General features: G+C 42.0%; 1 protein-coding gene across 1 annotated transcript in view; it reads right to left on the bottom strand.

Annotated features, from left to right (window-relative positions):
• ASCC3 (activating signal cointegrator 1 complex subunit 3) overlaps positions 1-12,294 on the bottom strand; it is a 139,910-nt gene that overhangs the window by 109,900 nt on the left and 17,716 nt on the right. The window contains exons 8-9 of the mRNA XM_054393057.1: positions 8,297-8,497; positions 7,684-7,824 (exon numbers count right to left, since the gene is read on the bottom strand). Coding sequence (XP_054249032.1) covers positions 7,684-7,824; positions 8,297-8,497 — 342 coding nt within the window. The remainder of the gene's footprint in view (positions 1-7,683; positions 7,825-8,296; positions 8,498-12,294) is intronic.

Below are 12,294 nucleotides of genomic sequence, written 5' to 3'. Positions count from 1 at the left end.
AAGGCTTTAAGTTCAGACATTAAGATTTAAAGTTTTACACTTTCAGCACAGAACTGCAAGTCCCAGAGACTACAAATTTTATTTCTAGGATGTAACACTGCATTTAAACCTCAGTACAACACTCTGATATGGACAAAATAAACTGGAATCAAACCCAGTACAACCAATCAGGCTGATGAATTGGGCAGAATTCTTTCTCCTTGCTGCTGAGAAAGCACAGAAGTGTTTTATTTCTTACTGAAAGAACACAAAGCTTTAGGTGTGTAGTAGTTACATTAATCAGAGGAGAAGCTACAGAGAACAATAAACATTAGGATCAGAGTAGCTGCACTGAGGAGTTCTCTGAGAAGAGCACTTGCTCTCTAGATTTTTTTTCTTCTAGGAATAAAGTCTGCTTGGAGGCAGTGCAAACCTTATTTTAACAACTGCAGTGAGGAAGAACAGCTTGCAGGCTTTGTCAGATTTAGCTCTTCTATTGTAAAATATATAATGAGCCACTCAGCCTTGGAGTTTAAATAATGATCCAAGCCTTTCAAAGGAGTTTGATCCAAAACATTACCCTCTTTCCCTCTGTGCTGTTAATCAGCTCACTAATTAGTTATCCTAACCTCTGATACACTGCTGTCAGCTCTGATTGATGCCAATAGCTCCCTTAATCAGATCTGACAACTTCCAACAAGTGCTGGTCTCTTGAGACGCTGCATCCAGCCTGCTTCTGCTCAAGTCTTCCTAGGGGAGTTTGCATTTCCTGCTCCTCAGCCCCTTTTATTCATACAGCAGAACAACAACAAACCAGGAGCACAGAGCAGATTTGTGTGGGTTTAAACATCATTACAGAGCAATATTTGGGCTAAAGTTGAGAGTTTGTTTACTGGGTAAGAATTGTTGCTTGGTTAGTGGCTTTCTTTGTGGTTTTGTTTGGTTTTTTCATAGAATGGGTTGGGTTGGAAGAGACCTTCAAGATCATCCAGTTCCAACCCCCTGTCTTGGGCAGGGACACCTCCCTTCAGCCCAGGTTGCTCAGGGCCTCATCCAGCCTGGCCTTGAACACCTCCAGGGAGGAGGCAGCCACAGCCTCCCTGGGCAACCTGTGCCAGAGTCTCACCAGAATGCTGAAAAAGTTTCTGCAATGTACCATACATGAAGCTGTACTTTTAAATGCGGGCAGATGTAGCAAGATTATTTGCCATATTAAGTGTGAAATTGAAGCAGAATGCTTTTCTTGTTCCACAAGTAGCCCTGATAAACGTTGGACAATCTAAAAATATTCTGTAACATGCAAAACAACAGCTTAGAGAATAGAAATCCTAAATTGCTCTTGGGTGGTTTGTAATTTACTTGCACTTTCAACTGACCAGAAGCAGTTAAATATGAAAAAAAAAACCCAAAAGAGGTAAACGTTCCCTGAGCAACCTGTCCCCAGCTTGACTCAAATAAGCTATCTTTTTGCTGTGGAATATTCACTCAGCAGGCACAGCTGTTATTCTGCAATTTTTACATCTAAATCAAAGATAATTGGACTTCTGAGTACCTTTAAATTGTACTCTGGGAGAAGAGTCTAACTTAATGCATCATTTGCATTAACTATGAAAGGCTGCTTTTTTATCCTGTAAAATTTACAGTGCTTAGAGAAAAAAAAAAAAAAAGAAATAGTATTTGGAAGCACAAAACAGTTGCTCAGTAATTTTGCAGACACATTCCTTTTTGCACAGAACCTTTTCCAGCTCTAAAAGACCAAAGCCAACAAAAGTACATCATTTTCCCAGGTTCTTCAGATATAAAATATTAATGATAATAGACACAGGAAAATTATATCCCTACAAGTTTTACTAAGGATTACCTCCTCAGTGCCCCAAAAAAGCCTGAGACAATCCCTTCTAATAATAACTATGATAATAATTTTAATAATAATAATTTAAATAATATTTTTATTATAATGTAATGATAATTTTTAATAATTATTTAACAATATTTTTTTAATTGTTATTTAACAATAACAATAATTATTCAGATGCATGAAGTGCCTCAGTTTCAGATTCTTTGTTATTAATTTAAGAACTTAAGTAAAGGAATTTTTTTTAATGAACCTTCACATCAGTTCCTGGGCTTTGGCTTTCCTACCCCTGTCCCTTCATGCTCAAACAGCAACAGGTCACCTGCTCCTGTAGCGACCTCTCTCATGCTTCCTTTTTAGAGTTGCTTTTCATAATCACTTCTGCAATATTCTACTGCAATGAACAGAGAGAAATCATCAATCAACAAGGAATTTTCACCTCTGTAAAACCATACACACAGGGGGGGGGAAAAAAAAAAGTAATCTCATCAATCCCAGGCTTTTTTTAGTGTAACTTAACTTTAAATAGTAAACAGGCAGAAAGATTCTCACACATTAAAGAATGACTTAAAGTAATTTTTAGCAAATACTTCTTCAAAAAATATTTGCAATGGCATATTTGCAGATAATTTCTTAATGAAAATAAGCAGATACACTGATTTAAGACATTAATTGGGAAGTGATTGAACTGGACCTCTCAGTTTTCAGCAAGGTACTTATCTTGTGTGGCTGAAATTTCCACTTGGAACATTAAGAGCCCTTCTTGATTCACCTGCAGGTGACACTATTGGTCTTAGCCATGCAAGCAAAGAGCTGCAGCATTCCTCTCAAGATAGTCAGCTGCAATCTGGATCAATGGTGTATCCAATTATTTTCCTTTAAATTGTACACAAGGACTGTTCAAGTTCCCCTCTAATACCAAACCTCTGCAGACAGTGATTAATGCAAGAGCACTGGGTACAGATGTATTAAAAGTGAATTTATTCTGATAAAGCTTCAAGTAAAGGGAAAAATGGACACTGGAAGGGAGCCAAAACAAAGCCTGTCCTGAGAGCAAGGGCTCTGCATCCAAGCTCTGAAGTTGTATATTTTCATATACACATTTTAAAGCAGGAGCAGGGCAGGGATTGTCCCCCTGTACTCACACTGGTGAAACCACACTTTGAGTAGTGGGTTCAAGTTTTGGGCCTCTCATTCCAAGAAGGATACTGAGGGGCTGAAGCAGGTCCAGAGAAGGCTGGTGAAGGGTCTGGAGAACAGGGCTGGTGAGGAGCAGCTGAGGGACCTGGGGTTGTTTAGTGTGGAGAAGAGGAAGCTGAGGTGAGACCTCATTGCTCTCTACAGCTCCTTGAAATGAGGCTGGAGCCAGGTTGGGTTGGGTCTCTTCTCTCTAGTAACAAGTGATAGGATGAGAGGAAGTGGCCTCAAGCTGCACCAGGGGATGTTTAATTTGGACATTAGAAGAACCTTCTTCCCTGAAAGGGTTCTCAAAGCCTGGAACAGGCTGCTCAGGAAGGTGAGTGAATCCCCAATCCCTGAAGGTGTTTCAAAGAGGCAGCAATGTGGTGCTGAGGGCCATGACTTAGCCCCAGCCTTGGCAGAGTCAGAGGCTGGTTGGACTGGATGATCTTTAAAGGGCTTTTCCAACTCATAGGTGCTGAAGTACAATTACCAAAGACATCTATTTAAAACAACAAAAAACACACACACACAAAAACCCCAAAAACCAAAAAACAACCCACCCAAAGCAAAAACAGTCAAAATTTTGGTGTCAAAAGAATTTAGAAAACCTTGTAGGAAATGGAACTACCTCAGGCATGAAGATAATTGCGTCTAATAAAAGGGAACACGCATTCAAGAATGCAATTACCAACACCAACACCACCACCCCTCAATATATCCTTTGGCTACAGAACACACAGAACATTGTTTTTTCATGGTGTTCAAAATTACTGTAATTTCATCTGGCACAATTTCAACTCCATTTTCCTGCTAAAACAGAAGTTAACTCTCCCCTTCCAATCCAAGTAAAGATTTTAGCTGAGGGAGTCAAAACACCAAAGAACGTCAGCCAGTGACACATTTCAGAACATGTGGCACTGGGTTATTAAACATAAAGGCCACAAAGATGAGCCAAGGGCTGGAGCACCTCTGCTATGAGGACAAGCTGAGGCAGCTAGGGGTGTTCAGCCTGGAGAAGTCTCCAGAGAAGGAGACTCCACAACCCCCCTGGAGAGCCTATTCCAGTGCTCCATCACCCTCACTATAAAGAAGTTTCTCCTCATGTTGAGGAGGAAAAGCTGCAGAGAGACTTTTCCTGAGGGTGTCTAGAGACAGGACAAGGGGGAATGGTTTGAAGCTGAGGGAGACCAGGGTTAGACTGGGGCTGAGAAAGAAGTTCTTTAATGTGAGGGTGGTGAGACTCTGGAACAGGTTGCCCAGGGAGGCTGTGGATGCCTCCTCCCTGGGGATGTTCAAAGGCTGATGAGACCTTGAGTAGCTGAGTCTAGCTGAGAGGTGTTCCTGCCCCTGGTGGGGAGGTTGGAGTTGATGATGTCTAAGGTCCCTTCCAACCTGAGCAATTCTAGGATTCTATGATCACTAAGTAGGTTACTCAAAGGCTGTGCTAAAAGTCTACAGCTTATGCAATAACAAATGTGTAGGTGTAGTAGAATAAAGCTGCTGTGTCTGTCTGAAATAGAAAGGATTCCAAATAAAATGTAAATCAATGTCTTTGAGAAGCAATTCCAACTTCTGAAGCCTGATTTGGGGAAAATTAAGATGGCTTCTGCCATAAAATTAGAAAACAATTCAGGTTAGAAGCAGCATCTCCAGTTTCTTCTGGTCTTTAATTCCAATTGCTCTTTGACGTGTAAAAGTACTTTCCCCCCAGTGGAATCTTAGCTGTCACAGGCAGATATATTAATGGGAGAGCAGTAAATGAGAAGGGTTTCCAAGAGCCTCACTCTTGGGATTGGAAGGCTGATGTCAAAATCAAAAGTGTGATGCTGAAGGCACAGATTAAGACCACCAGCCTAAGAAAGCAATGTAGTTGTGCCAGCAACAAGGAGGGTTCTATACCTCATTGAAAGGAAGAAGGACACATTTTAAATAGTGCCTGACCCAGAAAGGAATTTTCTTTCAGCAAGGTTGTACTACTAAGGAACATTCTGGAAGTTTTCTTGGAAAGAGGGAAGCACATCCCTTTCTTTTTTATTTTCTGTATTGATTTTGATGTCCTCTTGATAAATTGCACACATGTGAAATAAGAGGCGCATGGAGAGCAGAATATAACACACTAAAAATTAATAAAATGTATATATTTCCATTTCCAATGGAAAAAAAGTAGCAGGAATCAATCTCACTATTTGCTTTTCCCTAAAAGCATCTCTATGCCTTATTAAAGTGCAGGAAGTAAGAAAGAGTGGATCAGAGAAAGAAAGTTGTAGATGAAACAGGAGGCACCTCAAAGTTTGCAGCCCTTCTATTGCTTCCAGTAATCCCAGACTAGATTAGTCTTATATTGCAGATAAGAACTTAAGAAAAAAAGCATTATTCCATTTTATTAGTGTCAGATTCCAATGGGGAATAAAGCCTTCATGACTTAATATCAGAGTCTATCAGCTGACAGAACCTATCAGAGTGATCATCCATACTGCTCAGAGGTCCTGATGCCATTTGCCATTCTCACAGCTACTTGCCCTCTGCAGCTCTGATGCTTTTGTGCTCACTGCTGCCTTGCCATCACAAGTACAATTAATCAGCTAATCTTTGAGATGTCAAAACACATTCAGTCCTTCAGGCTATTTCCTCTCCTCAAGAAACCATTCTGTTCAGTAACCAGACAAATGTAGCTGCCACTACAAATGCAGCTTACACAAATTCTCTTTTCAATTCACAAGCCTGGCCTTTTCAAAACCACTCCTGTATTACCCATGCTCCTCAATAAGAGTTGCCCCTTTGTTCTAAACTACTTTTATTTCCAGCATAAATAGCTATTAGAAGGAAAAATAACCAGCTAATAAAATCTGCAGTAAGCTAACAAAGAGTTTCTCTTGGATATAAAATAGCAAAAATAAAATTTCAATGAAAGCAGTAACTTCATTTACAGGAAAAAAAAAAAACCAAAAACAAACAACAAACCCAGAACTAAAACTATCTGTGGTGGGTTGAGAGTGGTGGCTGCCAGATGGTCATCCAGACATTGGCTCACTTCATGTTCTCAGCTGGACAGAGGGAGAGAGGAGCAAGGCAAAGAAGGAGAACCTCATGGGTAAGACTGGGAGGTCATTTACCAACTACTGTCATGGGCAAACCAGATTTGACTCGGGGAAAATTAATTTGATTTATTGCAAATTAAAGCCAGAGGACAACAGTGAGGAAACAAAGAGAAAAGCTAAAAAAAAAAAAATCTTTCCTCCTAAAAAGAAATGTCTGTGTCTGTGATGGCTGACAGGCACAGCCTTGCACTTCAGTCAATGTGTAAATCCTTTTAGTGGGTCTGAAAGTACTTTGGGACTATGTAAAGACTACAGAAACCCCAATAGTGTATTTTGAATGAACACCCCTGCTTGCTGCATGATCAGGGGTTTGACCAACAAGAAACAGTAACAAAAATGGAAATACTTCCCTCTGTTAAAACAAAGAAATCTGTATTCCAAGAGTCACCAAGTAAATAATCCACAGTTCTGAAGTGGCAGAACCAGGACTATTCCAACAATATAGTTTGATTCATTTCCCCATCATATTTATTTAGAAGACAGTAAGTTTCCTTCCCCTGCTCTGTGAATCCCTTTAACTCCAAGAAGATGAGAAGGAAGGAAGAGAGATCTACGAAGGTTTATAGGCTGGGGAAATCAGCCTGCTTTCAAAATTTCACTACATTTGTTTTTGACTGTGACACAATTTTAGTCACACAGAAAGCAGTGATAATCTGCCCTTAACACCAAGATCTAGCTGCAACAAGCAAGGCTCCTGACAGACTGGCAGCCTTCAAGGCAAAGCATGAGACACAGGTCCAACACAAGAAATGTGGCTTATACAGAATCAAAGAATGGTTTGGGTTGGAAGGGACCTCCAAAGCTCATCCAGTCCAACCCCACTGCAGTTAGCAGGGACATCCTTCACTAGAGCAGGTTGCTCACAGCGCCTTGTCCAGCCTCACCTTGAATATCTCCAGGGATGGGGCCTCAACTACCTCCCTGGGCAACCTGCTCCAGTGTTCCACCACCCTTCTGGTGCAGAACTTGTTTCTCACATCCAATCTAAATCTACTCTGCTCTCATTTCCAATCATTCTCCCTCATCCTGCCTTTGTAAACAGTCCCTCTGCAGCCTTCTTGTAGACCCCTTCAGGTACTGCTATTAGGTCTGCAGATCTGAGGCCCAAAATAAAGCAAAAACATGATGGAAAACTTTAAAATGCCAGTCTCACTTCCTTGTGCTTGTGGTGAAAAAGTCCTGTTGACAAGGACTGCAGTGCAACACCGTGAACAGCTGCTGAGGCACTGGTTTAAGGGTGAGGAATAGTCACAGTAACAAAAAGAAATAAACTTTCCTTCAAACAAAAATTCAATATCTTTAACAGGATGACTTTTTGGAAGTTATTTCTGAAGTTCAGAAATAGGTGAAAGAAATTCTGATAAATATCTAGCTGGAGGTGCCCCTGCTGATTGGACAAGATGACCTTTGAGGGTCCCTTCCAAGCCGATGCTTTCTCTGTGTGAATCTCTAGGATTCAGCTGCTTCACCGATTCTTTCACAAGGAGTTGGAATAAAAACCCAGTGGGAGCTCTGAAGAGGTTTGGAGCCCCCCCAAGAGCAGGATGTGAAGCTGTCAGGCATACCTACCTGTGTTCTCAGGATCTCCCCTTTGGACAGCTGCATGTCCCCAGTCAGCTCTTTCACCGTGATGCCGAGCGGCTCCAGGCGCTTGCTGAAGTAATTTGTCATTTCGGCTGCCAGAGCCTTCATGGGAGCAACGTAGACAATCTGCACCAAAAGGACACCTGCTTGATAAATGAGCAAACTCCAGCATGTCCTTTGCTTCATGGCAACCATTACAAATCACAATTTATTGTGAAATATGATGCCAGGCTCTTACAGTGAAAAAATCTTAATAGTGATGTATGAAAAGTCGTTACCTTTGGTGGCTAAGTGTGCAGCTGGTTAAAGGACAAGGGACTTGGGTTTTTTCCTGTGCAGCCTCATCATGTTGAAAATTGGTTCTACATGGAAGCTAAATGTGGTTTCATAGCTTCTGACTCACATAATAAGATTTTTTTAGAACACAGATAAGAATTGCTTTAACAATAATGAAGTAAATCAAAACTAGCCTTTGTCTTTGACTTGGCAAAATGTTAGAGCCTTGAGAAGTTCCTGATTTCATATTCCATGGAGAACACATAATGAGTTTTACCTTCCAAGTTAAAAAAAGCTGTTACTTGGGTCATTAAACTCCTACCTTAAACTCATCCTTTTTGATCACGCCGTGCTGGAGGTGCTGGCGGATTTCATGGAGCACTGTCAGCATGGCAATGTTGGTCTTGCCAGCACCAGTGGGGGCACAGATGAGCATGTTCTCATTGGTGTTGTAGGCAGTCTCAAAGACTATGGATTGGATCCTGTTCAGTCTTTTCATGCCTTTAAAAACAAGCTGTCCAACCTATTAAAACAAAAACCATGCAGAGGGCATGATTGGAGATGAGAAAGATTCTTCACAGTGAAGGTGGTGAGACACTGGAGCAGCTTGCCCAGGGAGGTTGTGGAGTCTCCTTCTCTAGAGACATTCAAAGCCTGCCCTAGCTGATCCTGCTCTGGCAAGTGTGGGGGGGTTGGACTGGATGATCTTTGGAGGTTCCTTCCAAGCCCTAGCATCCTGTGACTCTGTGAGGACAACACCCCCAAGTGTATCTAACACAAATAGTTCCAATACTTTTCATCACGTTTCTTCCCTTCCTAAAGTGGCAGAATTTGAGGATTTACCAAGAGTTGTCACTCTTACTGTTCCTTACCAGTTCCAAGACGGCAGGGACAAAGCCTATTTGTTTGTAGCACAGATTTTTGTTCACATCATGTTTACTTGGTGTATCATCTTCAAAGACCATTTCATCTTCAGGACTGAGATTATTATAAAGTACAAATAGGCTTCCTGAAGTCCTGCTGGTTACATCAGGCGCTATCAGGGTTCAATCAGCCATTTTTATGGCCTCCTCAGTCATTTGAGGTTTCTAATTTGCCTGTTCCTTCAATTTTGAGATTTCTTGACAGGTCTTTGAAAATTGTTCTACTTTTCCTTTTCCCTCCCATTCCGTCTAATTGGTTTTTAGAAGCTATTAGAAACACACAAAGTTCACTCTGATAAATACTGTTTACAAGGCTCATAATAGAGGTTTTATGGAGAGACACCAACATGACTGCTGATTACAGAACTGAATTAACAAAACACTGCTCCACTAAAGGGATATTCTTTAAAAAAGCAGTTTTTAAACAAAAGCAGTTTGACAAATGGACCAGAAAATCTGCTTTTTTAAATTTGCCATTTGCACAGATTACCTCCTTTGAAAGCTGAAAAGAATTTTCCCCCCTCTGGTATGTTAATGTCAGTCAAGACATGAATCACAGAACCCCAGAAGGCCAGGCTGGAAGGGACCCCAAGGATCATCTGCTCCAACCTTTCCAGGTGATGGTGTAGTTGGAATGAGCTGGTCCAGCACCCTGGCAAGCTGGGGCTTCAAACTGCCCAATGGAGGGGACTCCACTGCTTCCCTTGGGAGATGATTCCATGTCCAGCTGTGCTCATGGGGAAACATTGTCTCCTGGAGTCCAATGCGAATTTCCCCAGCAGTAACTTGTCCCCATCACCTCCTGTCTTTGCCATGAGATTCCTTGTAAAAATGGAGTCCCATCCTCCTGGTAGCCACCCTTGATGTTCTGTACATGACTTCAGATCAATTCTTTTTCAGCTAAACCTGTGAAATCCCTTTTACTTAAAGGACCAATAGCCACTGGATGGCAGAATCTGGGTTTTACTGATGGTAAAAGAGATGCAACATCCTTCAACTTCCTATTCAACAGCTGATTTGTCCCTAGAACTCTACACAAAGCAGAGGAAGTTTGAGCAGGACAGAATCTGGCTGCCATTCCCAACACACTGTCATGCCTCAGATGGTGCCAGCCTTACATGAGCATGAGCCACTTGAAACCTGGCATTCTGTGACTATAAAATTATCAGAAAATAATTTTTCTACTCTCTTAGGAGCAGGATTGGAGAAGATAATTTCCTACCTACCCCATAGACTCAAATGTTGTCTTTCAAAGTGCATCTTTATGTTTTAAGCAAAGGCTTATAGCAAGTAAAGGGAAAAGTGCAGGATGCTTGGATCTGCTCCATTTAGCACCAAATCCTGTCAGTGAGATTTCATTGGACTTAGGGGGACAATTTCTGTAGGAACAAGGAGCACACACAAAGATAGGAAAATTACACAAGTGTACCAAATAGAGCTCAGCATTGGCTTTGGGCCATAATCAGCTTTACAATGTCTACAAGGAAGTACAAATGGGGCCTCATCCACAGTGTAGAACCTGAAAAGTTGTGTGCTACAAAGGAAGCTTGGAGTAAAACACCTCAGACAGAGGCAAGTAACAAAGAGCAGCAGAGAACCAGCAGTTGGCTTACTCTGCTCTGCTAAGACCCCACCTCCAATCCTGCCTCCAGTTCTGGTGTCCCCAGCAGAAGGGCACAGAACTGTTGGAATGAGCCCAGAGGAGGCCACAAAGATGATCCAGGGGCTGGAGCAGCTCTGCTGTGAGCACAGGCTAAGGGAGCTGAGGGTGTTCAGCCTGGAGAAGAGAAGACTCCAGGGGGACCTTAGAGCTGCCTTCCAATAGCTGAAGGGATCCTGCAGGAAGGCTGTAGAGGGACTTTTCCTGAGGGTGTCTAGAGACAGGACAAGGGGAATGGTTTGAAGCTGAGGGAGAGCAGGATTAGACTGGAGCTGAGGAGGAAGGTCTTCAGTAGGAGGGTGGTGAGACTCTGGCACAGGCTGCCCAGGGAGGTTGTGGATGCCTCCTGCCTGGGGGTGTTCAAGGCCAGGCTGGATGAGGTCTTGAGCACCAGGTTGAGAGGTGTCCCTGCCCATGGTGGGGAGGTTGGAGCAGATGATCTCTGAGGTCCCTTCCAATCTGAGCCATTCTAGGATTCCTGTCCTATGGAGAGTACTGAAACTGGTGCTAATTGATTTGTGTAAAATATTTTAGTGAGAGCTGTTTTCAATGTTCCAGCACATTAGAATTAGCAAAGACATCTCCCACCTTTGGATATTCTCACTTGGAGATTCCATTTCTTAAAAACAAAACCCAATTTTTGGTCTTGAGTATAGTTTTACTTAGAATTTAAAGCACTATTCTGTGTTTCTGTTGAAGACTGCTTGTTCCTAAGAAGGAAAGCTTGCCTTTAGGTATGCTATCAAAGGACAGCAGAGTACTGCATCCCTCCTCCACACTCATACTCTGAAATCCCACTGAGAAATGGCTATCCCCTAAACAGGAGGCAGCAGAAGCACATTATTCAGTCTCCAGCCTTAATTACAAAAATGACTAAAACTACATTAAGTTGTTCTCATTAAAAACTTTACAGATCTCTGCATGTGCTTTCTACCCAAAATGTCTCTCTATTCACAGTCAATGACATAAATCTATCTCCCCAAAGAATGAAAAATTAACATTTAAGAAGTTGCTTCCTCAATTTCAATATTTCACTAACTGTGATCATTTAATGAGGTCAACAAACACAACAGCTGCAAAGTCACCAGGCAGATCTAATTGGATTTCAAATACTACAGTGATTAAGCACAAGAGGAAAGAAAAAAAAAAATGCTGTGAACCAGAAAGCTGAACTACTGTGATCTACCTGCAGCTGCACTGGGCCACAACATCTCTACCCAAAATGCTTCTTGGATTTTTATTGGTTGTTGGCTTTATTGTACCAAAATTAAAGCAGAAATAAAAGCCACTGAACAGGTCTGAGGGTGGTGAGACACTGGAACAGGTTGCCCAGAGAGGCTGTGAGAATACCCCCTGGGTGTGTTCAAGGCCAGTCTGGATAAGGCCTTGAGCAGCTGAGTCTAGTTGAGAGGTGTCCCTGCCCATGGTGTAGAGGTTGGAACTGATGATCTCTGAAGACCCTTCCAACCTGAGCCATTCTGTGATACCTAATCTACTGTAGGAAAATGAGAGTTAGGTGATGATGAACTTGTGTGATAAGGTCACCAACATGTGGGGACAATAAAGACTCAAGCATTGAAAGACAAAAAGCACAACAGTGTTGAAAACTCTTTACATTTCTTTTGTGACTTCTGCTTGTAAACCACATTTCTGGGTGTACTTCACCACCCACAATGAATCACATCCACTGCAATGAAACCCAACACACACTCTCACAAACCCCCTTGAGATCCATCT

This window comes from Indicator indicator, chromosome 27 (assembly GCF_027791375.1).
Source record: "Indicator indicator isolate 239-I01 chromosome 27, UM_Iind_1.1, whole genome shotgun sequence".
NCBI lineage: Eukaryota > Metazoa > Chordata > Aves > Piciformes > Indicatoridae > Indicator > Indicator indicator.
This window is presented reverse-complemented; position numbering and strand designations above follow the sequence as displayed.